This window comes from Copadichromis virginalis, linkage group LG19 (assembly GCF_057382275.1).
Source record: "Copadichromis virginalis isolate Kocher_CV1m ecotype Utaka linkage group LG19, C_Virginalis_male_GT1.1, whole genome shotgun sequence".
Lineage (NCBI taxonomy): Eukaryota > Metazoa > Chordata > Actinopteri > Cichliformes > Cichlidae > Copadichromis > Copadichromis virginalis.
The window spans coordinates 17094035-17121239 of record NC_140636.1 but is presented as its reverse complement, the minus strand read 5'-3'; the positions used below and the strand labels follow the sequence as shown (position 1 = coordinate 17121239).

The following is a 27205-nucleotide window of genomic DNA, read 5'->3' as shown; positions in this document are numbered from 1 at the left end:
AAACCAACAACAAACCTTCCCCGGTCGGATATGACGAGTATAAATGAGGTCTTTAAACATTTAGCATTTAAAGGCTTAAACATCGCTCCTTCAAAGTTTGCAGAACGTTTGTGCTTTGTCAGAAGAGGAGGTGCTAGAAAACATGCATTCCAAAGTACAAAAAAAACAAAAACACTTTTCAGGTGTCTAAATTTAGTTGAACATTTTTTTAACATCCCTGCATTTAACTACATGCCCGTGTCCTGTTTTAGTCAAACGCAGTCGCTTGGAATGCGAGATAGCTACGTTAAAAACAAGAACAAATACATAAACACGCCATATACATGAATCTATAAAAACACTAAGGCACTTTGAAAATGTGATTTAACAATGTTCATGATTGTGTTGTTTTAAAGTAATCTGAAGAATAAACGATATTGTGCCGCCGCCGCACTGTCGCGCGCCATAGCCTGAGTCAGCGTCAAAATCAGCAGTCACGCATAATCATGTGTGACCCCCCACCCCCCCACCCCGATTTATTAATAAAAACAACAGCTCAGAATCAAGTTTTTTTTTAAATGCTACATATTATGTTGCAAACACACACACAGAAGCAAACACACACTCCCAGATCCACAACCCATTGTTTCATAGGCTTGTTTAGGGTCCTCAAACGAGACCGTCGCACCAATAAAAAAGCCCCATTTGAGACCTTATGCTTTGTGCTGTGGGGCTTGAAAATGGTCTTGCAGACAGTGCAATAGCAAGCTTCACTTCACTTTGGGGACCTAAGACCCCGCCATATGTGACCTTGGTCTTTATAATTGTTTGAGAAATGTGTGCAGTGCCAACAGAGGCCAAGAAGAGGCTGTTTTTCTTCATCTCACTAATGCTAATGACAGCTGTGTCTGTGTACCCTGAAGTATAATAACCCATTAAAATAAAGCTGACTTGGCATTTCTATAGTGTAGGTAGCTTCCACCTTAATCTGTTATGAGACAGTTGTCGTCATCATTACATTTTTAGGAGACTTAGAATGCTATTGAATTATTGTCTGTGAGCCCTCCGATGCCAAAAGCTCAGCTTGTGTGGCCCTCTTTCTGTTGCAGTACAGTCCCACTGGCACTGTCTCACGCCTTCTTCCTCCTCCTCCTCTTCCTCCTCTTCTTCCTCCTGCTCTCCCTCCTCTTCTTCCACCCTATCTGTCATGCAGCTGTCCTCTGTCCTCCCGTGTGCATCACCTAGCAGGGTCCTAGTCCTACTTTTCTGGCTTGATTTGTTGCTAACGACATCAACCGAAGGCCCCGCTTGTCTTCTTTCATCATCGTCTTCCTCGTCCTCCTCCTCTTCCTCCCGCTCTTCTTCCTCCTCCTCATTTTCCTCCTCTTCCTCAACATCGTCATCCTCATCATCACGATCATCCACGGCCACTGCCAGCCCTAACTTACTATGGCTGGCCAGCTGAAAAAACGAGGAGGAGTGCGGTGCAGACGAGCAGGAGAGCGCTGCATCGTACATTGAGAATGGGAGGTGGAGGTAGTGTCCTGCGGCGGCCGCCGCGGCGTAGATGCAGCAGCATGTCTGGGCACAGTCAGGGCGAAGATCCCCCTGTCCCCCACGGACCATTCGGAAACGTTTGCGTAAGGGCGGCCCGGCTTGGGGCGCTAAGCAGATGCGGGCGGGCACTGCTCTGTGGAGTGCCTGGTGAGCGGGGTTAGTGCTGGGAGGCAGGATGCAAGGGCCAGAGGCAAACGCTGGGTTGGGCGGAAAGCACCAGTCAGTGCTCTGGAGGAGGATCTCTGCTCGCAGACGCCGAAGGAGGTTGTTAACAAGAACGGAGCGGCGGAGGAATGCCTCGGGGTCGTCGATGAATCGCATCTTCTCCAGGGAGAGGCGCAGCACGTGGGCACGCTCCTCCAGAACCGGTGCAACCTGAAGGACAGTTTTCCATTAGATCTACCTGTCAGTGACCTGCCTCAATTAGTAACAAAATACAGAGACGGAAATAGCTGGACTTAAAAATATTTGCATTAAACAGCACTGATACTGTAAAGTTTGTGTTTCGGAATAAACTAAACGCTTCACTTTTCAACAGTCTTTCCACTTATTCTGTCTCAGTGTGTTTGTACCAATACTTACAGTCTGGCAGTATGTCCTGAAGCTAAAGGGTGCCTCATCATCATCATCAACAAACTTCCTCTTGAAGTACGCGATCCTCGACATTGAAATATGATCAGGAACTCGTCTGCAGGATGACTCTGCGCAGAGAGGGAGAGAGAATATCACCATTAATCATTTGCACTGATGAACTATAAGTTTTCACCATTACTGCGTGACATTAGCTAACATTAATCACCGACTGAATATAGAATATTTAGACTCCTGCTACTTAAAGGAACAGTTCCCAGTCCAGCCTGTCGTGCTGTTTATCCAGCTGTATTATTTCATCTGAGATGCCCAGTTTCGTAGAAATCCACAGTAGAGATATCCACCTTCTGTTGAATATATTGGACGCAGCTGGCACGTGCTATCATGCCAAAAGTACATTTGAAAGAGTCAGCAGCGGTGTCTCTTTTTAGAACCTACGACATGGTTACTAAACAAATCCACAAACCTTGCAGTTGCCTTTAAAATACATAAAACTACTCACAACAAGGTTTGTGGAGCTGATTTGTTATATATTTATTTGAGTAATCAGGTCTCGTGATTTCTGCAAAGAGACACTGCCGCTGTATTTTGGGTCGCTTTAAGCACTGCAAGCTTGAGTGTCATCTGCCTCGTATGCGAGCGAAAAGAGACATCTCTGTATCTCCAACACTACGTGACTCACACCTGAATAATCTAGATTTATAAACAGCACCACAGGCCAGAGGCAAAAACAGATCAATTTGATTTGGGGGTAAACTGTCCCTGCAGGCGTTTATGCAGAAGCCAAAAATAGTAAATATAAATGAAATATTTTTATATTGAAATTAATGTGCACACTATGGGGATGTTTAAGACACTGAAATACATGTTAAGATTTCAGAAGTGCCAAAGAGAGACACAGAAACTTTGTGAGGCGACCCCGACTAAATTTTTTTATTCTTGGGGTGAAGTCAGGGGACAAAACCTCAGAGACCAGGGTCAGAGAAAGGTCGGAGTCAGAGTTAATACTTTAGCTGAAACATCTGTCTAATGCAAGACTAAAATACCAACATATCTTTTGAAGCTTTTGCAGGGTCTTTGTCTTATGAGTGGGCTCTAAATTAAAATGGAACTAAGAAGCACATGCCAGCCTGCTACCATGTAAATTAGCTGACCGCTCAACACAACAGCATCTGCTACAACCTCCCATAAGAAGCGCTGCATGCTTACATTCTGGTTCCTGGAGAGCAAGTCGCCTTGATGAGGCTTGGGCAGATGGCTCAGATTACAAGGTCGAGCGTGGCCACACAACTGTTTTAACTCTGCTTGTTTTACTCAACAACTTTAATTGTGCAAGTTTGAATAAACAACTTAACTGTGCAAACATCAGTCTGTGTGTACCTGGAGTGAATTGTTCTTCGGAGCTGCATGGCGGGGCGGGGTTTGACAGGCAGGTCTTAGTGCAGCGCTCCGACTCCCATATGGGCTGGTAAGTGGAGAGCGGAGGGTCTCCCTCTGGGTCCAGGAAAGGATTCATGGACAAAACAAGGGTCATCTCTCTCTCCTAATCAGGTCTGGAATAAACAGAATAAAAGAACGACCAAGCTCAGCCTCCACTTATAAAGACATCACATCAACTTACGCAGTATTTGGAAACAGAATGATAAACTGAGTTTGGTTTATCCACTATTAGCGGTTAATAATGAACCGGTTTCCATAAATCTCACAAGCGCTCTGCATATGTTCCCCTAATGACGCAGTAAACGTTAACAAGCTGTTTATCTGATGCTGCCAAATACATTGATTTTGCGTGGAGGAGTAACCAGCTTCTGTTCGAGCTGCATGACACATCTGAACGGCAATAATGGCGAGCGCTAAAAATTGGCAGATGGTTGGCAGCTCCGTTATATGCGCAGTTCTGTAAAGCGAGGGACAGATGGAGAAATGACACCCACTCACACCATGAATTCCCTATTGATTAGTTGGTGGGAGACTTGGCGAGATGTTTGACACCAATTTGTTCGGTGAAATGGATCCCACACATCAAATCACACTGGGAAGATTGTGTCAACAACATGATAATCTAGGAAGCGAAGGAGATGACGTGCGCGGTGCCAGCAGGACCGGAGCACAGGGCATACGATTTGACAACATGTTTCCAACAGGCACTGCGCTTATTTGATTCTTATTAATGCTGAATTAAGTGTGAACAGAACAAAATATTTCACTCTGCACCACCTTACGTTTGAAACTGAAGTGACGCCGCTAAGACACCAAGATATTACTTGGCAGCGAGCAGCAGTAACCTGCCAACTGAGCTTTTTCAATCTGAAAACAGAGCCCTACTGTGAAGATGCCGAGTGGCCCGACAGCCAAAATCTGTCTGTGATCCTGCGAATCAGCAGAGAGACGCCGAATCGCTCTTTTGATCACAGTGAATGGCTGTCATTTGGTTCACTGTTGATATTTTCCCCCCTTCATGCAGAATGCAGAGCCAGCTGTTTGAGTTATCAGCTGCCGGACCTCCTTGTCACCACCTTTCCTCCTCAAAGCTTCTCCTGCCCCTCCTCCACCTGCCCGCTCGAACAGATATCATCGCCCACAATCCATCCTGACAGACCAAACTGAGGCGACACCATCTCAGCCTCACCCCTGTTGGGTAGCTGATTAAAATGTCCGCTTCAATAAGCTCCCAGTTTTGCTTGGCTGAACAGTTTTATTTCTCTGTGCAGCTTTTCTAGCGTTTGCCTTTAACTGACTAATCAGGCACACCTAAAGCCAACGAAACATCAGCTCAGACAGAGCTGCTCTCACCAATCCAATCTACTCGTCCCCGGGGAGTAATGGATTACACACAACGGCGGTGCATACAGCAGACATGCTTTAAAACTCAACATTGCCAGTCTTGTGCTATTTTTTTTCTACACCACTGCAGTTGTTGCAGCAATCTGGCAATGTAGTTAATTTTATGCTCCATTTTATCCTCACTCATGAACAAGACCCCCTGTGAGCTACGACCTCATGATGGCAGGATTTACACGTCGCCGCGATTGCACGAGCTGCAGCATCGGAAGAAATAGCCAGCGGGGTCAATGAAAGTGAAGTGCATATTTAGGAAATTAAGCTGATACAGACAAGAGAACAACAAGTGGTTAAGCTTGCAATGGAAAAATGTAAATGCAAACATCAAGAGAGAACAAAACAAACCAAAAAACTGTGTTTGGCAATCCACTGAATTACTGTCACTGCATGAAACTCAGCCTCTTTGCAAAGCTGTGACCTAGAGAGGGTCATTTAAACGTCCACTGCCTCGCGATGGGTAAACGCGAAAACATCTAAAAGTCGGTTAGAGTACACACTCTTTGGAATCGACCAACATTGAGAAGACAGGAGTAACACCAAAGATCAATAGTCTCTCCTCATCATATCACATATTTTCAGACCTGCAGAATTAGACAATATCATTTATGTTTTCGTACTTTGGCTTTTCATAAATCACTTCTTCAACAAAGCTGCGTCACTTTTTGCAGCTTTGCTTTCAAACTAATAAAAAAAAGTCACACAGTGACACAACCAGTCTCTTTTGAGGTTAAAGTGCTGTTTTTGTCAGTTTTAAAATGTACTAAATAGAGCACACACTTAGACCAATATTGATTTCTTTTAGGCAGCTAAAATCCACTTTGCTGCTGACCAGTTCACATGGCTTTAGCTTCTATCCCGGGCTGTGCTCCTGTCTGCTGGATCCGCCTGTTATGAACGGTCACAGTTTTTCAAGATTTCAATAGTCATACGCAAAAGCAGAAGAGAACACTGGATATTGGTAAAGTGTATATAAAGTACATTAAAGTGTACAAATGGGAGAAACATGTAAAACTAAAGATGATTATAGTAGACAAAATATTTTGTGTGGAACAAATGAAAATGAAAAAGTGACATTTGTAAAGGTATGTAAGGAAAACACATCCACCCATCTTTTTAATTGCTTATCCACTTAAGGTTGGAGGGAGATGACACTGGGACACTGGGAAAGAGGCAGGATATATCCTAGACAGATAAGGTCAGGATGATACGGTTGGGCGAGACGTCCAACAACCAACATCAGTCCAGCAATCGCTGAACATTTGGGAACAAATTTGATTTGAAAAGAAAAAAAAGGGCTGGGAAGCTGAAGAAATGAGATGAAGGACTCCCTGCAGCCTCTAAATGAACAAAGAAATTTACTGCAAGAGGTTAACATAGCATGTTAGCTCAGAAAGGAGACAAACTTGGAGAGTGCTGTCCTACTTAATCATTTCAACTTCTTGTTTGAAGCCAACTTAATGCAACTTACTTAATATTCATTTTGTAAATTATGGTTCTGTTAGTTCAAGTATGGATGCAGTCTCCCTAAGATGCTTGAGGTTTTAAAAACAGGATTTTGGGTGACACCACAGTGGCTTTGTCCATCTTCATCACACACAAATAAGCTTAGAGGAGCAGCTGGTGAATTTTGACTATATATGGAGGAGAAAGTGATGATTTTAAACACTTGCCCTAAATTTGAGGTAACGGGCACACAGACTGTGGTACTGTGGTTGGGGAAATTCAGCAAGCAGATTTTAATGTCGGCACATGTGGAGGAATCAGACGGAGAACAGGCCAGAAAGAGCTTGAGGGTTTTCTTCTGACTCCCCGCTGGAGCCTGCAACTCAGCTATTCTGGTTTTGGTCATAATCCACCATGTTACATTGTGAATTATGCACATTTTCTAACATGCTGTCAAATTAGTCAAATCATACTTCTGTGAACTGCATTTCACTGCTGAGGGTTTCCACACCTGAGGACCACCAACTAAGGCCAATTATGTCACTGTTATTGAGCGCTAGTGCCATGCTTCATTAGCAGCTTTGGCCCCTCTCATCTCTCCACCCCAAGCTGCTTTTTTGCCCTCAGCTATTTTTCCCTCCATCACCTCCCCTTACCGCTGCTATTGCAACGTTTGCTCGGGCACAAAGAAACAAGCATGCCATTACTCCCTCTGCCCTCCGTAGGGACCTCCATCTCGACATCCCCTCTCCCTCCTTCGCTCGTCTCTTTCATCCCCCCACCCTCTCCGCCTGAATCCCTCTCTCAGTCTCTTGCCGACATCCTTTCAACAGCGGTCACAGTTGACAGCTCTCTGAACCAAGGGGGTGAAGAAAAACAATGAGAATGCCGACAGAGCAGCTTCCCTACATGTGCAGCAATACTTCTTGTTCTTCAAAGAAAAGGAGGGGGAGGAGGAGGAGGCAGTGAGAACAAGTGTGTGTGTCTGTAAAAGAAGAAGGAGGAAGAAACGGAGGGTTGAGGAATAAAAGCAGGGAACGAGGGAACGAGGAGAGAATAATCTCTCCTCCCGTTCTTTTTCTGAATGTGTGCATTTCAGGGGCAAAAAAACAGAAGAAAAAAAACTGAGTGCGCACAAGTGTGTGCTAGCATTGTGTGAGTGCTTCACCTCTGTTCAGTCACAGCTCCTCTGGCTCCATCCCTCTTATCTTTCTTCTCTCGCAGCTTCCCTAACTCTGTCTGACTCTCCATCTCGCCTTCTTTTTCATTACACTCTTTGATGATGAGAAGTTAATTGCGGTGCCAGGGCACGAGACAAACCGTGGGAGGGATACAGAGAGTGATCGCGAATAGGAAGGAAGACTGAGGGGGGGAAGCGACAGAGGGAGCGCGGGATAGATGGTATGAGTCAGGGAACGAAAGATAAGTGCCTTAGGAGCCTTGTCATGAGTGGAGACAGATCGCCTGCAGGGATGATTTCTGCTGCTGTGATTGACTCCCTCCCTCCAGCGTTGAGACAGGCAGGCGAACACACACTCAGACACACACAGCTTGATGTGTCCTGAAACATTTTGAAAGGGAAGCCAAGAAAGGACCACAAATGCTGACCACGGTGCTCAGACACACATATTTCTATGGAGGTGTTCAGTTATCACAGTACTCCGCAAAGGTGTTGGACACGTCGCATGCTTACATAGTCATTTATCATGCAACACCATTAGGGTGTCAAATTTATTCTGCACCACGGCTGCAAACATACAGCTAACATCGTGATCTTCAGCCACAAGGAGAAGAGCTTAAGAGCGAAACTACAAAACTTTATAATGTCAGGTTAAACTTCCCAAGTAAACCATCCTATGAAATGTAAGTTGCAGCTGGGATTTTTTTATTGTTCTTTGGGCCTAAATAAAGTGACAAAATCCAACAATAGAGAGGATTACAGATGAATCCATGACACACATTAACAGAACTTATCTGGTGTTTTTTCCTCAGCTTTCCTTCTGCCTTCATCCTGTATTAGATTTTAAAAATTTCTCACATTTGTTTTGGATATGGATTACATTTGATCCTTCTCATGAGAAATACGCAGAAATGCGTCTGTGACCGGCAGTGGGGCGAAGCAAACCCCACTGCTTTTACATGAAAGGGCACAAGCTCCACATTAGTTAGTGTGTATCTTAATTATGGTTTTAGTGTCGTAGAGTTCATTAATCCTGACATTCCTTGATAGCCCCCAAGGTAAAGCTAAGTAGGTCAAATTCATTTCATAGTGCAGCCCATCAATGGGAACATCACAGAGTCGGTCTGAGATCAGACAAAGAGGCACGACAGCCTGAAACAACAGAACCGTGACAGGTTTATTGGAGAACTTGAACAGTTCTAGAAATAAAGCTTCTATATAATGCATTTAATATTACATAAAAACTGTATTTATCTAATTACTGATATGTCTCGCTTCTTGTGTTCATATGTACGCTATACATATTGTTCCTGCTGTTCCTAGAAACTGCTGCTGTAATACATTAATAATCTGCATCTCATTATCTATGTAAATGGCTCATGTTGGTTATTTTAGGTGTCCATTTATCGATACACGTTTTTAGGTACACCTTGCTAGCACGAGGTTGGACTCTTGGTACTGGCAATTCTTTTTCTTAATGGAAAAGATTGAGCAGGGTGCAGATTTTTCGGCTGAACACCTATGATGAGATCTGGTGTCATGTTTAAAAAAAACGTTCAGTTGCTCCTTTGGTACCAAGGAGCACAAAGTGTGCCAGGAACATATGACTCACAGCATCGTGTTTTTCAAATATTTGAAAAATCCATGACTCCAGTTTAATGAACCTGTGAGAATTGGAAGCTGAGCTTCCTGTTCTTAGCTGACAGGACTGGCTTCTGGTGTGCTCTTCTGCTGATGTGCTCTGCACTCAGAGATGCTCTTCTGTGTTGCATTATCTGAGTTGCTGTTGCCTTCCTATTAGCTGAAAGTGATCTGGCTATTTTCTTTAACCTCTGACATCTATGAGATGTTTTATCCCTGAACGTCGAACGTTCCCTGTAAACCCTAGAGATGGGAATAGCAGCCCATCTGCCACCAAGAGCTATGCCACGTTTAAAGTCTAATCACCTCTCATTCTAATGCTCGGTGTGATTTTCAGCAGGTCGTCTTCATGCCTAAGTACACTGAGTCGCTGCCATGTGATTAGATATTTGTGTTAATAAGCAACTGAGCAAGTATACCTAAAAAAGTGTCCGGTGACTGTATGTGACAAAAAAGTTGGTTTTTCTTGACGTGAATGTTGGCGTGACACCTCCTATTGTACTGTGACCCTCCTGACTGGAAACCACAGCTACAATCTTGTGAGTGGTGTCACACATACACCTCCAACTATGACGGTGTTAACAGCTGGATTTTACTGGACTTCGGTGTTCATCTTCTTCATTTTTCTGCAGCTACATGCCTTAGAAGTGAACACTGTACCACTGCCAGCAGCTTTTGTTTTCACATTTTGTTTGCAACTGCTGCACAGCATCCACACACACACACACACACAGCAGGTTTTTATGCTGAACGTGATACTCTGTAGTCACAGGCATTTATGACATTAAGGTGGGTAAACCAGGACCCTCAGCTCACAGTGTTTTAATATATGAGAGCGTGTTGTCTGCATCTTGTCAGCTGCTGTTTTTTAGGAATATTTAAGAGAAAAAAAAATGAGCACCAGCCAAACATGGGGGATTTTATTTGTCCACTGATTCTGAGAAGCTTTGAAGCATGTCTCTAATAAACTCTGTGCTCTCTCTCAAAGTATTTTTCTCTGCGGCCTCAAAAATGCTAATCAATCCAGCATGTGTTTAACAGTGTGTGTGTGTGTGTGTGTGTGTGTGTGTGTGTGTGTGTGTGTGTGTGTGTGTGTGTGCTAAATGTTTACTCCCTGTTTCTTTGGCCAGGTTTTTACTTCAAGCCTTAGGGGAGCAGATAGCAGGGAAAAGATGTCTGTGGTTTTCGCATCAAAATAGATCCCGGACGGCCTGAGAGCTTCGCACACAAACATGCGATGTGTCACGACGTAACAACCACGCAGAATCAAGCAGATAAATTGTGCAAAAGGGAATTGCGCAGAGGACACAAGTGTGTCGGCAAGATTTTGTTCTGCCATATTCCATTGCAACAAATGCACAGCCAGAGCAACAAGAGCACAAATTCTGACAAGGAGCAACTATGTTTGCAGTCCTCAAATCTTAATAAAATAAATAAATAAATAACCTGCTGCAGATGTTATATAGCTCTAGATAAGTAGGTAATATTATAAGTGTGAACACTGGGGTCATGATTAGGTGCTTCTGGGTAAAAAAATGACCTTTGACACAGAGATATATGAGCAGTAATGTAAAATGTGGAAACATCAATGTAACTGCAGTTTCTTCTCTTTTAATGAGTAAATTAATTCCTTTTTAATTTTAATTATTGTCCAAAAGATGAAAAATCTGTAACACTAAATTGTTATTATTCAAGTTTAAAATACAAATTGGGATATATCAAAGTTTCTATAAGAAAGTCCAAAAATGAACGAGTTCTGTATTTCCTGAGGTGCTCGGTCACTGAAGGGCTCCTTTGATGGCACTGAATGCCAGTAAGGTGAGGTGAAATGCATTTAATACAATGCATTATAAAGCAGTGGGTATCAAACTCTCTGGCCCCAAAGCACAGAAAAAGGGCAAACCAAAATTTCAACACGCATCTGCCTAAAAAACCTGACGTCAGTTCTCGACTTTAATGTCAGATGAGGGCCCTTTTGAGCACGACACCGACATTTCTTTTTGCTTTTAAAAACACTTTGTCTACTTCAGAAGAGCTGACGGTCTGATAAACTCTCTCTCATATTTCATTTCCAGGTGCCTTTACAGCTGGTATGGCACCATGTTGGTTGGGACTAATATCATACATTTAAATTGTATTAATTGCTTTTTGTACCTCTGCAGTAATAATAGAACACCCAGGCTTGCTGTGGGACACCATCTGGAAGATATAAAGCCCTGAGAAGCACACTGATATTGACCTTATGCATATGCATGAAGCAAAAAAAGGCTTTTAAAAATTCACTGTCAACAGCGTCAGCTCCTGTCACTGTCAGCCTTTGTGTGTGTCAGTACTTGCTCCTGCACAGATACAGGCAGGTGCGTGCGTGTGCTGGCAGTTTGTGTGGTGGACCAAATCTAAGCGACACATCTCCACAGTGGGAAGATAAGTGGGTGTAGCCCTGAAAGAGCTGCCTGTGGTTGCGTTGACTGGAGTTTCAACAGCAGGCTTCCTCAGAGCTCTGTGATCTCACGGCAGGCACTTTGGATCTCGCAGGAAGAGGAAAAAGTTGAGTGTCGGCACTGCCTTCGCTGCTCCCTTGCTTTTCTTTATAGTGTGATGCCTGCTGCCTCTGCTCACACACAGACACTGAATGCTGATGTGATGTGACGGGGACAGCGGCACTGAAACCTGTCACATGTGGAGTACCTGTTGTGTCTAGAGATACCTGGCCAGATGCATCAATACAACACGTGGTCTTTTCTATCCTCAGTCTCGCTTTCACTACAGAGGCTTTCAAATACTGAAAGCTTCTAGAAATGTGCATCTGACTGCAAATGCAAATAAAGTACAATTAAATGTGGCACAAAAGCAGCCAGAAACCTACAATCTACAATATGGATACAGAAATGTGTACTAACGAGAGCTTACACAGTCAATAAATGTCATTCCAAAAGGATGCAGCTGCTTGCACTGATTCTGCGCTTCATTAACTGCATTTCCACCCACCTGTTTGTGTAACACAGAGTTAAAATAGCACCTTCAAAGTGCGAAGCTGAGAGTTGGTGAATCAGAAAATGTGACAAAGAGCAACGGAAACAAACTGTACATAAAGTGATACAGCGAGACAAAATCCTGGCTTTCTATCGCTTTGGGGTTGACTTGTTTTGCCGTTGTAATGTTAAAAATGTTAATTTAGTAGCGTGTCTGCCTCAAAATTCAACTCACTAAATAATTGACCACTAAAAGAACTTGGAGTTGCATTTGTGTCAGCGATCATTTTCCACTTATCCAACGCCAGGTCATTTTGGACGCAGGCTAGCAGGATATTGGAGGCATCCTTCTCCCCAGCAAAACTTTCCACTTCCTCCCAGGTGATTCTGAAGCGTTCCGAGGCCAGATAAATAATAAAGTCTCCAGTCGGCTGTTCATGGAAAACCTTCAAAGGGAGTCACCCATGAGGCACCCTGACCCAATGCCCACATCACCTCAGCTGGCTCCCGTTGGCATGAAGAAGCAGCTGGAAAACTGTATACAATGAATTTCTCATTATGCAGGACAAGAGAACATAGTGCTGTGAACACCTCACAGTGTATGGTCACTGTTAACCATTGAGGAACAAATAACAGTGTGGAAGTCTTAGCTAGCAGCTATAATGTGGTGACCGTCTGATTGTTTTAATTAGCTCCTTTGGCGTGCTTTTTTTATCCAGTTTAAAGCCAACATGCTTCCAGCTTCATCCCAGACTGGTGACCTATCCAGGGTGTATCCTGTTTATCATCCCCCACTTATCCAATTCAGCAACCCTGAACTGGATAAGAGGAAGAAAATGGATGAATAAAACCAGTATAATCCCATCTGTGAGGAGTTCATAAAATCAGTCGGAAATATTGGACTAATTGTGGTTATTTGGAAATTCTGAAAAGTTTAAAGTAAAACTTATTAATCAATCAATTGAAACAGAATAAAATCCCTGCTTTAGTATAATAAAATACCCACAATGTGTTTTTTATTATTATTAGCATTTTGTTTCTTTTTAACACTATCATTAGTATACACGATGCATTAAAAAACGAATGTTATTTAATAAAAATACGTAAAATATAAACAGAGATTTAGATGCTGACACACTTTGCATAAAAAATAAGTGCTGCAGGTTAATACCAGCTGGCAGAGAGTGGCAGGATGACTAATAAAATCTATGAGAGAGGATGAACTGAGGGTGATCAGCATACTTTAATTGAGAACTGTAAGCTAACACGCAGCCCACTTCTTCTCAATATGGAGAAGCTACGACCCATCAACGCGCCTGTTGAAGTGGGGGCGGATAGTGTGCGCGAGTGCTGGCATCAGAGGGTGAAGCAGCGAGAGGGAACAGATAGAGAGTAGATAATAGCTTTCATGACATCAAGATCTCCTTCAGAATAGCAACAACAAGGCGCTGTGAGCCATGAATCAAAACTGAGACACTCAAATGGAAAGCAATTAGCCCCCTGCTAGTGAAGTGGACCACAGTCAAACAGAAGCAGTAGCCATGCTGACTAAATCAGAGAGAAACGCTGCAGAGGTGTGAACAAAAAGTCAATCAACAGGTTTTTTTCAGAGATTTAAAAAAGCCCCGAGACACATGTCAACAGGGCTCGTATCGCTGGCCTTGTCGACAGACGTGGGCAGATACTGGATGCTTTTTCCTGTTTTTTGGTGTTAAGTTCATTAGTAATGCAATGACGAATTTAAAATGGTCAGTTATGGTTACAAAAAGGACTCCTGTGTGCTAATAAATGCCAAAACCAAGCTGAACCCCCCCCCCCAAATAAACACTGATATATGACCAGAATTTCACCAGTGGTACACATCTGGCAATACAAAAAAAAAAAAATCACAAATAAGTCCAGCTACTCTGAATGTCCCAATTAAAATTGAAATACAGCACGAGGCAAAATCCCCACCATCTGAGCTGGAGCTGTGCAGACTCTAAGGCAGTGGAGTTATGCTTTTATTTGGTCCAGATTTACGTTTTCTATCGAGCAGCTACAGAAAGCAAAAATGATTTCTGTCTGGTGTTTGTTTCAAGGTCAAAAACTGCAGCTCCCCAAGTAACTGCCTCCTCTGCTCTTACGCTAGTATTTTCTTTCTTTGCTTTTTTCTCCTTTTTGCGTTGCATCTTTGATTGTGCTTGTGCCAGCGTGCAGCCTGTCAGGAGCTATCAGAGGGGCCGTCTTGGCCGCGGTGGCGTGACTAAGCTGGGTTCAGGGCCCTCGAGGTTTTCACCGGGCGCTCTTCTTGCTGAGCGGTGACACATGTGTTGTGACAGGGAAGCTGCATTATGGACTATCTGGGGACGGCTTGTTGTGGCTGTGAGGGTTCACGGGCCGGGGTTGTGTGTGAGTACGTCACTGCCGATGCTCCCAGAGGTGGACATGCCGCACATTAAAGACAAGCAAGGGCATCGTGTGTGTTTGTGTACAAAAAAGAAAAGAAGAAAAAGCCCCCACATTGTCAGATGACAGTATAACAAATCCACTTTGCTTCTTCCTTCTGAACCTGTGCATGAAACCAAAGGTGATTTTTTTTTTAAGCTAATAAAAAAATGGGAGTGAAATCCTCCAAGACTGCACATGTGTTAGCAGTTATGATAAGTGATTAACTACTTTTCCTTTCTGGAATGTGAGGCATTTTGAAGCAGTGTTTGTACATGTTGCATTAATTCTGTCAGGTCTAAATTCACCCCAGACACCCACACTAAAGCACTGAAAGAAACCTTTGAGAAAATTCCTCTTGAGCCGCAGGATCTCGGGCTGTAAATACTGCCCGTGAGCTCCTTGCTATAAGCGAGAGCCGTGTCGCACCTTCCTCTATTTTTACACTTAATTGTGCAGAAACAAACTTGCGTTATCCTTTCCTCTGAAGTTGCTCTCCGTCCTTGTGTGTCATTCTGGAGCACAAAGGAGCATTCATGATGGGAAAGCTGTGCCTGAGGGGGGGGAGGAAAAAAAAAAGTCTGGGGCTACACCCTGCGGTCCTGACACACACACAAAAACACTCACTAAAGCAGCTCAACTTGTCTTGGCTGAGACCTTTTACACAAAACAGAGCAGGGAAAGAGAGGGACAAAGGGGATGATGTGAAGCCAGCCAGCTATCATCACCACTGACGTCCCTTCAGCATTATTTTTCCAGACTTTCCTTTGCAGTGGAGTCTCTATAATCCACTACATCTATCCTTTTTCTGCTTTTCTGCCTAATTACATACCAGTGCAGGTTTGTGTATGAGCCGCACACTTGTTAATTTTATGCTTGGCACCAGTGCGCTGAATCTCCTTAAGCGTACACTACATGTCTGCTAAGAGCCATGTTTTGCAATGCTGCTCCAGATGTGAGTCTCTGTGCCCCACTGAGGGAGATGAATAGCTGGGGGGGCTGCAGGCTACCTACAGGTTCACATCCTTAATGAGCAGAAGAGTCTGCTGAGAGCGAGATATGATTGATAGCTCAGCAACAGAACTGAAAGGGGGAAATCACAGTGAGGCTTTTGATAAAGACGGTGGGGTGGAGGGGCTCTGGCAGGCAGCAAAGAGAAGGGATCTGGCATCGGACTTGCCCGAGCTGGATGCCAAGAAGCCGTCCACCGTGCTGCAGAAGCCCCGACGCTTCCTCTTGTTACAGCGCCTCTCGTCTGTACTGTCTGACCTGGATGTTTCTCCCTGTTGCGTGCTTCACTATATTCCACATAGCACTTTTCACCCGCCTCCAAGGGAAACAAATAGCAAAGGTGGAATTCCTGGCAAGTGACTCCGGATGTTGTTGGCAGTGAGAGGAGGTGAAGCGCATCCAACACTATTACCAGCCGGCTGCACTCGAAGCCTTTATTTCACCAAAACAGCAGATACAGAAAGGCGGAGGGAGATGATGTTTATTTATTGCCTTCACTCCATTACGCATGCCAGGCTGGAATTTTTTAATCCCATCTGGGGCTAACAGGGTGTTAATAGTCCACCCTGGGAGCAGTGGATGCTTGTGACTCTAAGCCCGAGAAAGCACAGAAATGACATCAAGGAGACAACAGAAGATCAGGATTGAGCTAAATCGCCTAAAAGCCTGTCCTTTCAGAAGGCAGCAGTAATACAGGCAACCGCCACTTCAGGATTTGCAGCCAAGAGCAGTCGCCACAAAAATAATGAAGTGAGGCTGGATGGGTGCCAGGAGGGTGGCTGGTTATGTCAGCCTGCGTAATGTGTAGGACCTCGGTGTCTGTCACGTCAAACCAGTGAGCTATTGAGCGCCCCGATTCTCATTAGTCCCGCAGGTAGCAAGATCTAAATCAGGTTTATCCAACAGTTTACTCAGGTCGGTAAAATCAGGAGGACGCACAAAAACAGTTTCAATAAACATTTTCCATTCACAACTTAACATGTAGCACATTAAAACAAAATCATAAGCTACTGTTTAACAAGCAGACTGAAAACAAGGACCGCGCAGTGATTCAAAAACGAACCGAGACCATTTACTACTTCATTTTAATAGCCTACTTTTACTTTCCAGCGCCGGGATCCTGAGCACGTTCACACATTAGAGCGAGCAGATGTGATCTTACCTGACTTGAATTGTTTGGACCTCGTCCTCGGCTCCACACTTGCTTTGTGGTAACGGCAGGAATCCAAGGTGCGTTAATGAAAAACGAAAAAACAACAACAACCAACTACTAAATAAATACTACCGCGTCTGCCTCGGTCTAATTTTAGACTCCTGGCAGACACGCGAGGCGCACAGGCGGGTTTAAATACTACTTGTGTAATTACCAGTTAATTAGCGACTTGTCTACATACTAATCAGTGAGCGCGCGCCGTTTTTCTTACTGCACCCGCGCGTTTTTCTAGACTGCAAAGGTTGACAGATGCTGCAGCTGTTTTATTTGATGTTTTCTTGTCTTCTCTTCGGCGGAGGGATAAAGGCGAGCCCCAGCGCTGTCTGTGGTAGTCCATTCACGGTGCTTCTCCGCGCAGAGGGTCCCGACCTGCTCCCGTCGGTTGACAGTTAATATGAACGTGCGGCGGAGAGAAAACAACAGCAGCAGCGCCGCAGCTCCATCCCGACCAGTACTGCTGAGGAGTTCACGGCCTGCTCGGAACTTCCCCCACTCTCCCGTTCTGAGTGACTTATCGCGCCCGCGTTATTGTATGTCGATTAATTTTATATTATTTTTGCAAAAAGCACCCGCAGAAGAGCGTTTTTATTAACACGTGATAGGTTGTTATGTGGGGGATCCCTGGGTACAAATTAAAAGTCAGCCAATTCCAATGTCATGTCCACGTGGTCGAGACGACCTGCCGAAGTTCAAAGCCACCATCAGAATGAGGAAGAAAGGTAATTTAAGTGAGTTTGAACGTGGCGTGGTTGTTTGTGCCAGATGGGCTGGTCTGAGTGTTTCAGAAACTGCTGATCTACTGTAATTTCCCAACACGGTCATCTCTAAGGTTTTCAGAAAACGGTCAGAGAAAGAGAAAACATCCAGTGAGCAGCAGTTCTCTGGAAGATACCAAAGGTTACAGGAAAATGGCCAGATTGCTTTGAGCTGCTAGGAAGGCAACAGCAACTCAGATAACCACAAGTTACAACAAAGTTATGCAGAAGAGCATCTCTGAACACATAACACATCCTAAAACATTGAAGCGGCTGCACTAGAGCTGCAGAAGAGCACACTAGGTGTCACCTGCCAGCACAGAACACAGCAGAAGCACAGTTGCAGCTTTGTGATGCTATCGTGGGAACATGGACCAAAGTCTGAGAGGAACGTTTCCAGAACTTTGTTGAATCCATGCTATGAAGAATTAAGACCGTTGTAAAGGCAGAACCAAAACTGTAAAGTATCTGTTATTAAGTGGAAAATGAAACAGCTTGTGCTTTTTTTTTTTATTGTTTTTCATCAGGATTATGTGTAGCTACTGTTGCTGTTTATTCCTCGTCTCAGTCCTTTTACTCCATCAGTATATGGGATGACACGAAAATATAAATATGCAAATACTTTTGGTAATAAAAATAGATTTCACGTGCTGCTTTCTGTGCCCAGAATGCTCATTGGATAATCTGACCAGTGTAAGACAGACACATGGGTAAAATTCTGTAACATGTTGTAATAAAGTACAAATACTGTCCAAGGATGCCGGTGTCCCAAGTTCCTTTTCTTAGTTCCTTCAATAAACAAATACGTCATTGAAAAATATTGTGAATTTAAAAAATATATATATGTATTTTTTTTGCATGGCTTTTGTTTTTCAGAGGATAAGGTAGAAGAAGATATTAGCTAATTATTGTGAAAGTTAGAGACTAGTTTCTAAACAATCATTACTTTCTTTATAAGTATATTGTATGTAGCATAAACATCCACCTTGGCCCCAATAATCCAGCATCCCTCAGGCTCAAATTTAAACCTGTTAATCAGTAGTTGAGAATAATTTGAATCCAAGTTGCAGACGGGTATTGCTTAATCTACTTAATATTTTCTTTATTAACCACTTTACATAATCCCCTGGTCTCTAAAAAGCGTGTACTTCGGCTTTTGACTGGAGCCATCAAATGTTGGTATTCTGCAGACACTCTGTAGGGCTGTTGTTGCTCGCTGGAGAAATGAAATCACCTCAGTGTTTGGATTATAGTTAATGAAGCCAAGTGCTGCAGCAGTGTGCGTGCCTTTTTGTAAGTTTGGATGCTTTCGTTTATATCTGCCTGAAGAACTACTTTCTCTTCTACTTACTAAAATCTCCTTCAGCTTCAGTTAAGTTTAACTAATGTCAGTAAATTAATGCCTCTTTTGTTTGTTTTGCAGGACTACTTATTGCTCAGCCATCCTGGCAGTTGCTTATTGTTTTTATTGGCTACACCATTGACTTCATTTACTTTCTCAAACGTCCACGTGCACTCTGGCTGTAATAATATAATTTCCGACAGCACCTGAAGGATTCTAACAGTTTTTTTTTTCAGACAGGTTGTGTGTTGGAAGATCTGCTCTGCAGGGATGTGACCGACAAAGAGAGGGGAGGGAGCAAACCCCTCTCATCTGTTATGCATTTCCCCTTTGATTCCACAGCAGCCACTGAATCTTATTTTCCAGTGTTTCTCCCTGAGAGCGCTTTGTTCTGCGTTCAGCTGTGGAACGTGTCGGGGAACACAGTTAATTGTGAAAACCTTGTATCTCTGATCTTGTTTTCTCTCTCTTTACCTTCTTTTCATATTTAGCTCAAACTACTGCTGGGTGTCAGGATCACACAAAGCAGAGGTGTCACTTCACCACAGCAAAGTCCCCGACAAGGGGGGGAGTCCTGACAGCTTTAAAGTTGTCTGTCTGTGCAATAAAAATGAAGCTGGAATTAATTACACTCTTGTACAACAAGTGCAAACATATTTAGGTGTAGAGTAACAGATATCCACCTAAAGATGTGTTTGGTTTTTTTAACGTTCCATTTCTGTGCCATTTTTAGGATTTCTGCAACAGAGAGGTATTTAGATGTACACTCGGGTGTAGCTATGATATCTTTGCCTGTGGGGCAGAAACGTTCATCAAAAGATGCCACTGTACAAGTGAGCCCCTCTCCGCATGAGCTGCAGGCAGTCTGATTTCGAGAAACAACACCGCCACGCTTATTTTGAATTCATGCAAATTTCGGTGGTTTACATTTAACGGAGGAGAGTTAAAAGTTTATAAAGTAAGTGAAGTTCAAACATTGACAAAAAAAGAAAAAAAAAGAAACAGGATGCAATGGTTGCTCCACCTGTTGGTTATTTTGTGGAAATGCAATTTAAGGCAAATTTTAGGACATTGATTCAAATGCAACACACAATTCAATAAAAAAAAACCTCTTACATGATGATGTTTCTTTGTTTTTTTTTTTCTTTTTTAAACAATATTATCACATAGAAATTCTCTATCAGAAGTCAATTAATAAGACAGTTTACAAATCAAAGTCAGTCCAAAGTACAGGAGAAAAATACATTTACAGGTACGTTAAGACACTGTAACACAAGGTTGCTGAGTGAAAAACAGTAAGGCACCGATGCCTCTGTGGCATAGGTAGTTTCTAAAAAATAAAATAAAATCACAAATTAAAACCAGCCTTAAAAACCAGAAAATTCTTAAAATCTTGTAAATTAAACGAAAGCGTAAGAAACGATGCAGCAAACGTACAAGTCTGAACACGTAATTAGTGGAACACAGCCTGTGAAAGATTAACACATTCAGAGCTCGTCAAAGGGATGTTAAACAGGTTTCTGTCGTTTGGTACGGAAGCAAAAGAAGACCAGCAGAGTTTAAATGTGTACACTGCACTGAATTTAAATGTACAGAGATCTGTTTTTAATTTCCTGATTGGAAATTTTACTTCTGTTTTTGTAAACAGACCACATTAAACAGAAAATTCATATGTCAAAAGTTTGCTGTTGTACATCTTAACTTCTTCAAATGACCCTGAACTAACCTAAAACTTTAAATTCTGCATTTTAAAATGACTTTCAAGTATTTTCACTTGTTTCTAAAGCACTTCATGGTCTCACATGCTGGCAGCAGATGAAGTAGTTGGCCCTCGGGTCCTTGAGCAGCTGCTTGAGGACAAAAATGTTTGTTTCAGTTGATGAAATTAGTAGATTCTCTTTCCTAAAAACCCCCCCAAAATGCACTGCTCTATTACAGAGGAGTCAAATTATTGCCCTCCAACAAGCAAGGAAAACAACTTTGGAGAAGCTGAAAGTACTAAAGCCGGGTTAAGAAATGTACAACACATTATTGAAATCTGGAAAGAAAAAAAAACTTGACTGATCATGATCACAATCACTTAAAAACTTGGTGAAATCAGATTCGACCACAGTCATCATAGATATGAAATTAAGAGAACTACACAGCTGTGTAGTCTTAAGAAAACCACTTATCTGTGTGGCTAATCAGAAAAATGGGCTGCACGTTGCTGGGATCATAAGGACTGGACTCTGGGGCAATGGTAAAAGGTCATGTGGTCCAGATTTACCTTGCTCTAGACTTATGGCTAACTAACGAGGGGTGATGAAGTCATGCGCCCATCATGCCTCGTACCTGCTGGGCAAGCCTTAGGTTCAGCAAATTGTACGTTTAAAAAAAATGAGGTTAGCTGACTTCCTGAATATACTGGTACATATATATGCTGATATACTCACAGCTTTAACATAGTGAATGACCAGGTTTTTCCATCAATGGATGTTTTTCTCCCCTGATGTCACGGGCATATTCAAAGACGACCATGGCCAGAGTCCAGATCTTAAGGCCACTGAGAATATTTGGGATTTCTGCCTCTCCCATTGTCAAACAAGATAATAGTGAGAAATGAATGCAGTTCTAGATGGAAAAAAATGCTGGATAAATTTATCAAAATGATCCCACGTCGAATGCTGTCATCAGAGCTAAAGGCAGTCCAGATTGTATGATGTTGTTCCTTTTGTGATAGTATTGCTTTCTGGTTTTTGCAAACTCTAAAAACACTTTAACAACATTTCTGAAGTATTACAACGTGAAAGCATTTTCATTTTTTCAAATCTATAAACGTAACAGTATCTAGAAGTCAAATGTTTTGGCCTTCTTTTGCTTCCGTATTTGGAGGGAACATGAATCATGGATCAAGTGTTACGGATAACATTTCCAGTTGGTTTTCAGGTACTAATTCTCTCCAGCATAATTATATTTTCAGAGAAGAGGATTTTTTTCCCAGCAGTGTTAATATTTTTCATCTGTTACTTTACTGATAATAATATTGTAATATTATTAACTATGGGGCCCGTGATCCCACTTTAATATATCCCTGCACGTCTTCTGTTGAATTCCACACCCCCCCCCCCCCTTTCTCCCCCCCACAGGTAATCAAATATCACACTATACAAATTCACTCAAAGGCTCCAGGCTGATCCCATAAAATAAAAACCTTTTGGATTCAGATTACAGGTGCATCTCTACACTTCCAAATGAGCTTTGGTCTTTCGCATTGTGTGTTTCACTGTTGTGCTGTAAAGGCTGTGCTTCTGTTTCAAGCTGTTAGAAAGCATCAAAGCTGAGAAGTCTTGACAGATTGCTTTGAGATAAACTCAGCCGGTCTCCATCACACCCCTCTCTGGTTTTAGAAAAGGGAACGTAAATAAGACCTGAGCTATAAGACGTGTGTTGCTTCCCCCACGTAAACAAACTGAATCATAAAGAGTAGCAATTCAAACAGTATTGCTCACGGAGTCGGTTAATATTTGATTCACTAATAACTGGCTTGACACATTTTCTTCTCCCGGCTGCTGATACAAAAATAGATAAAACAGTTACTAATATAAAGCATATGTCAGACAATCAGGACTTGGCTTGTTTTCTTCTAATAACCAGTAATTGAAATCAGAAACGGTTACACCCAACAAGAAAATGCAACAACTCTACCTACATCACAGCCCCCTCCCACGCCCCCTTTACTGTACCTTCTCCAGTCAACACACACACACGCGCACACACACACTTGGTAAACACTGCACAAAGCTACCTTTCACCACAACCACAGGCACAGTAAAGAGTATATATATATATATTTTTTTTATCTGTATATGAAACGCAAAGATAAAGCGGCTGCAGCTAAAAAGCCCGTAGACAGTCTGCAGGGTTGTCGGTGCTCGCTGCCGTAATGAAATCGCCTCAAAAGTTTGAATTCCCTCCAGCGAGGCTGAGTGGTGCTGCACTGCGTGTGCTTTCTGTAAGTGTGGATGCAGGTCTGTGTGCTCTCAGGGTGTGTCTGTGTTTTGAACTCTTTAAGAAGTTGATGAACTGACTAAAAACCATAAGGCAAGGGCTTCTGTGTGGACACCCACAGCTCTCTTATAGCACCAGAGCAGGTTAGAAAAAGGTAACAAGTAGGATTTAGTCTCACCTGTTAGCTGTGATTTAATGAGCCGTTTATATTCAAAAAGGTGTCGGAAATTTCTTTAAAGAATCGTGACATTGCGTGTAACCTTCGAATGAAAAGTCATGTTCACAAAACCATCTAACTAACCTACATATAGCATATCCCAGTCAGTCAATGTGTCCTCCAACTGGTGTTTTCTATAAATATTCGACAATCTGAAACACTCATTTCTTCTCCATGATCACTATTGAATGTCATCTCGACACAAACCCTGGCAGTGATGTCAGGGCGTGTCTGACACCTTCTATTATTCGTCACATTTATTTATTCTACTTAAGCTTGAGATGCTTGAGAAGCTATGCTTGTAACTCAGTAGTGTCGGCAGAGAGGAATTCATTAAAGTGTAATAATTCTCACTCAATCTACAGCCATGAAAACGAAAGTATCAATTCTAAGGTTTTACTCATCAGGACAAAATAAATGTGGTCGGTAACAGAGGGGCGTACTAAAAACTGTTCATCTGACGATGTACTTTTAAGACCAGCTAAGTCCTAGATTATTTTTAACATTTTTTCCTGATACATAAAAACCTTAGAATTGACTTTGTTTTTCTTATGACTGCCTTATAACCTCCCACCACCCTGAATGAAACTGCACAGGTTACAATGCAGCGTGATGAAATAAACTTTGGTAAAGGACATTTAAAATTGAAAAAGTCCCTATATTCACTTTATAATTGTCCCATTTATGGGTACCCTGGACGGAGCATGTGGCATGCATGTTTCTAAAATGATGTGATAGTGATTAAAGCTGCAGTCAGAAAAAAGGTGAACAAACAAAATAAGAAAATGAAAAGTCCTCTTCCTCTAGTGCTCCCTTCTCTGTTCTAAACATCCACTAAAATATAATTTCTGATTTAAGACATGATCGTTACCAATCAGCTGGTCACGTCTGATAAAAAGACCTGCCAGTGCAAAGTCTCCGGTCACAGTCCAGATCTTCTAAAGCCTGAAGACAGAGGGAAGGTGAACTGTAGGAGGTTAAATGTCATTTTTTGGTCCAAAGAGAAAGAGTCAGTGCAGTTAGCATGACCAGTAATGGTAGCTCTGTGTATCCACACCTCCGACTCACACATCAGACATCTGGAGAAGTTCTATGGACTATGTAAAAGATGGACACCATAAAGGCGTTCATTGGTTTGGACTCAGTATTTTTGCTATACTAGGTTTTTGGACCCAGAATTAATGATATGTAGACAAAAGGGTGGAGTGAGAGATTTCTTGGATGGTTTGTACCACACAGCAAGCTCTTTTATGTGTTAGACAATTCTATTAGAGGTGCTACAAACAGCATAAACACAGTGGAGAGATCCAGTTCAGTGACTCCAATTAGTAGAGAATGGGCTTAGCTGATGGACCATAAACATACTATAAACATTTTAATGATTTTAATGCTTTACATTGGGCATTTTAAAGTGGGAGTCTATGGGGACTGACTCACGTTTGGAACCAACCTCAAATGGTTTTTGCGCTTACACACTGGTGTCTCTTTTCTTCTTTTAGCTTTGGAAGTTCCTGTTTGCTGTTAGACCGGCCTTTTGCTTCTTTGTTTACAGGTCCTTATCCATGGCTCCTTATCTCTTCTAATTGCTTTATCTTTTTTGATTTACCATTAATGCATTCTGACTGAGTTAAATGTTTTGCTGTTGCTGTTTGGATTGTCACTCTTTGTTATATCCTAAACAAGCCAAGGCTTGCACTTTGAGGTACATGAACCTCATTCCCAATGTATGAACTAGGATTTTATGGAAGTTCCATGGTGACTAGTTTTACCTCCCCCATGAGTCCCTTTTTACTATTTATGACTGAATGGGTTCTCAGTCGTCTAATGGTAATCTAAAGTGTTTGAACTGAAGGCAGCTGCACTCGCTTTAGGTTCCTGAAGAGGTTTTACTTTTCATTCAGAAGATTGTTTTCAGTTCTAAAGACTGATTCGGAATGCTGTCTAGTGCGCCACCTAAGATCATGAGTTATGCTTACGTGAGTGGAGGCGTGAATCCAAAATCTGAACATTTGTATTTCACAGTCTCTTCTTCTTTAGGTGCAAATAACCCTTTCAGGTGAGAGGTGACGATGTCTTCAAAAACCTAAAAGGAGTCCAGCTGCCTTTGACTGAAGCACTTCAGATTGCTTGTAGTATTTTAAAGAAGTACAGGAACCTTCAGGTGGGAAGCTTTTTTCCTTTTTAATTATTTTACAGTCCCTATTTTACACCATTGTAGAACTGCCATTTTAAAATCTGCCAAACTTCTTGTGCTTTTGAAGTCGATGGGGATGACACAATGGTAATGTCCAGCCTCGTTTGACATTTCCAGGTAAGAAGTTGTCTCTAGCTAAATTTTAAGATAAGGATCTGCTAAGAGGTGGTCTGGAAAATATTTGTTAAAAAAATATAATTACAAAAATTAAAACCTTCTTTAGAAACTCCTACTTGTATTTATGCGGCTGGAGGTGTGGGTACATATGGCTACCAGGTGTAATTTGCTCAATGATCTTTAGCCCCAGCTAAACCGGCTCAGCAGACAAAAAGATGCCATCTACAAAAACTTAAAGGTCATTACACGGCAGTATATGGAAAATAGCATGTCTCATCATAAAACTAATTCATGACTGTTTAGCCAAACAGAGCCATGAAATCGCTTATGCCATGCCGAGCTGAGAAACTGAGTGCAGATGTGGTTGTGTTCCCGTCTCTTCATCACCACTGACGCTGGTTCATTGGACGGCATCGCACTCCCGCTTCCCAGTTGAACATTTCCATTTCCTGCCCATCTGAGACAAAGATGGCGGCGGCGCCGTGTAGCTATGCCCGCGCGCCATCTTGCTGTGCCATTAAGATTCCAGCAAGCTGTGCCAGCGGCAAACCTGCTGTCCTTTAGACTCTTTCATCTGAGTCCAGTGGGTGAGCTCCTCCTCTCCAGAGCTGTTGAGGCCCAGCGAAATCCAACCAATCATCTCCTTGCGCTTCATGCTGCGCTTGTTGTAGACGGATAGGATGAGCGTGACGTCCGAGAGCTGGAAAAGAGCTACCTGGAAGACAAACGTCTCTTTGTAGGTTGGGTTGGGCTGACCTCGACAGATGGAGGTCTTACACTTGGACATCTCATGGCCCATGGAGTTAAGTAAGGTCAGCTTAACATATGTATCTAGAGAGGAAGCAGGTGGAGGAGAGAGTTACAAGGGAAATGATACATCTTTATATATATTTTTTAAACCGTGAGATTCTACAATAGCTTTGTAGTAGTAAAAAAAGGAAAGAAAATAATTCAGGCACCAGACTTAAATAATAGACCCTTTGTGCAAAATCCTTATGTTTCTTCACCTTTCCTCTTAGTAATCAGCCATGACGACCTGCTGCAGCTGTTTCCTCTGCAGCAAAGATTGACACATTTTCTCCACAAAGCATTCACTTCTGTAATAATGTCACAGCGGATGATATATAAGAGCATGACCACATAGGATGCGTTTTTTCTCCTGATCAAACACAAAGCACAGCTGTGAGCGCAGGGAGCGTTACTTCAGTCTTGTTGCTATGCGACTACTGATGTCTAATCTGAAATGGGGGATAATGCTGAAGATGAAAACTGACTGGAGAAAGTTAGTCATACGTTTGCTTGTGTTTGAAAGGATTAGGAGCTCCTTCTGAAACGAACCATGTAGCCAAAATTAATTAATTCTGGTTACGTGGTTCATCACAAATTACCATGAAGAGCTGCTATTATTTGACATAATGACTTATGCTAAAACTTTAGAGCCCGAGGCAGTCCCAAGACATGCTTTGTCCAAAATGTGACTCACATATTGTGCAGGATATACAGGTCTGCTGACACTAAATGAGAATCTGGGTGAGAGGTGTCAGAAATATAAGGGAAATACAAGACATTCGAAAAAGCCTTGAATAAAATCTATGGAGGAACTGCGTAACAGAAAAGAACCGGGAAAAATAAGAAGGTTAAGTTGTTGCACTGAGTGTTTTTCATGATTTATGAATTGAACGCCACTGCTCAGTTCATGGAAACTCCATTTGTTTCATGCATGTCTAAAAATGTG

At 42.5% G+C, this 27205-nt stretch overlaps 2 protein-coding genes across 2 annotated transcripts in view; both read right to left on the bottom strand.

Moving 5' to 3' along the window:
• Nucleotides 1-508: 508 nt before the first annotated feature.
• Nucleotides 509-17297, bottom strand: sertad4 (SERTA domain containing 4). Its single transcript, XM_085441712.1, has 4 exons — nt 16805-17297; nt 3508-3680; nt 2119-2237; nt 509-1911 (listed from the first exon to the last, which is right to left on the bottom strand). Exons 2-4 carry the CDS (start codon nt 3659-3661, stop codon nt 1027-1029), a joined length of 1158 nt encoding a protein of 385 aa, XP_085297838.1. The 5' UTR covers nt 3662-3680; nt 16805-17297; the 3' UTR covers nt 509-1026.
• Nucleotides 17298-22052: 4755 nt separating this feature from the next.
• The window catches only part of syt14a (synaptotagmin XIVa), a 39139-nt gene continuing 33986 nt past the window's right edge, over nt 22053-27205 (bottom strand). The window contains exon 8 of the mRNA XM_085441515.1: nt 22053-26301. Coding sequence (XP_085297641.1) covers nt 25988-26301 — 314 coding nt within the window. The 3' untranslated portion in view covers nt 22053-25987. The remainder of the gene's footprint in view (nt 26302-27205) is intronic.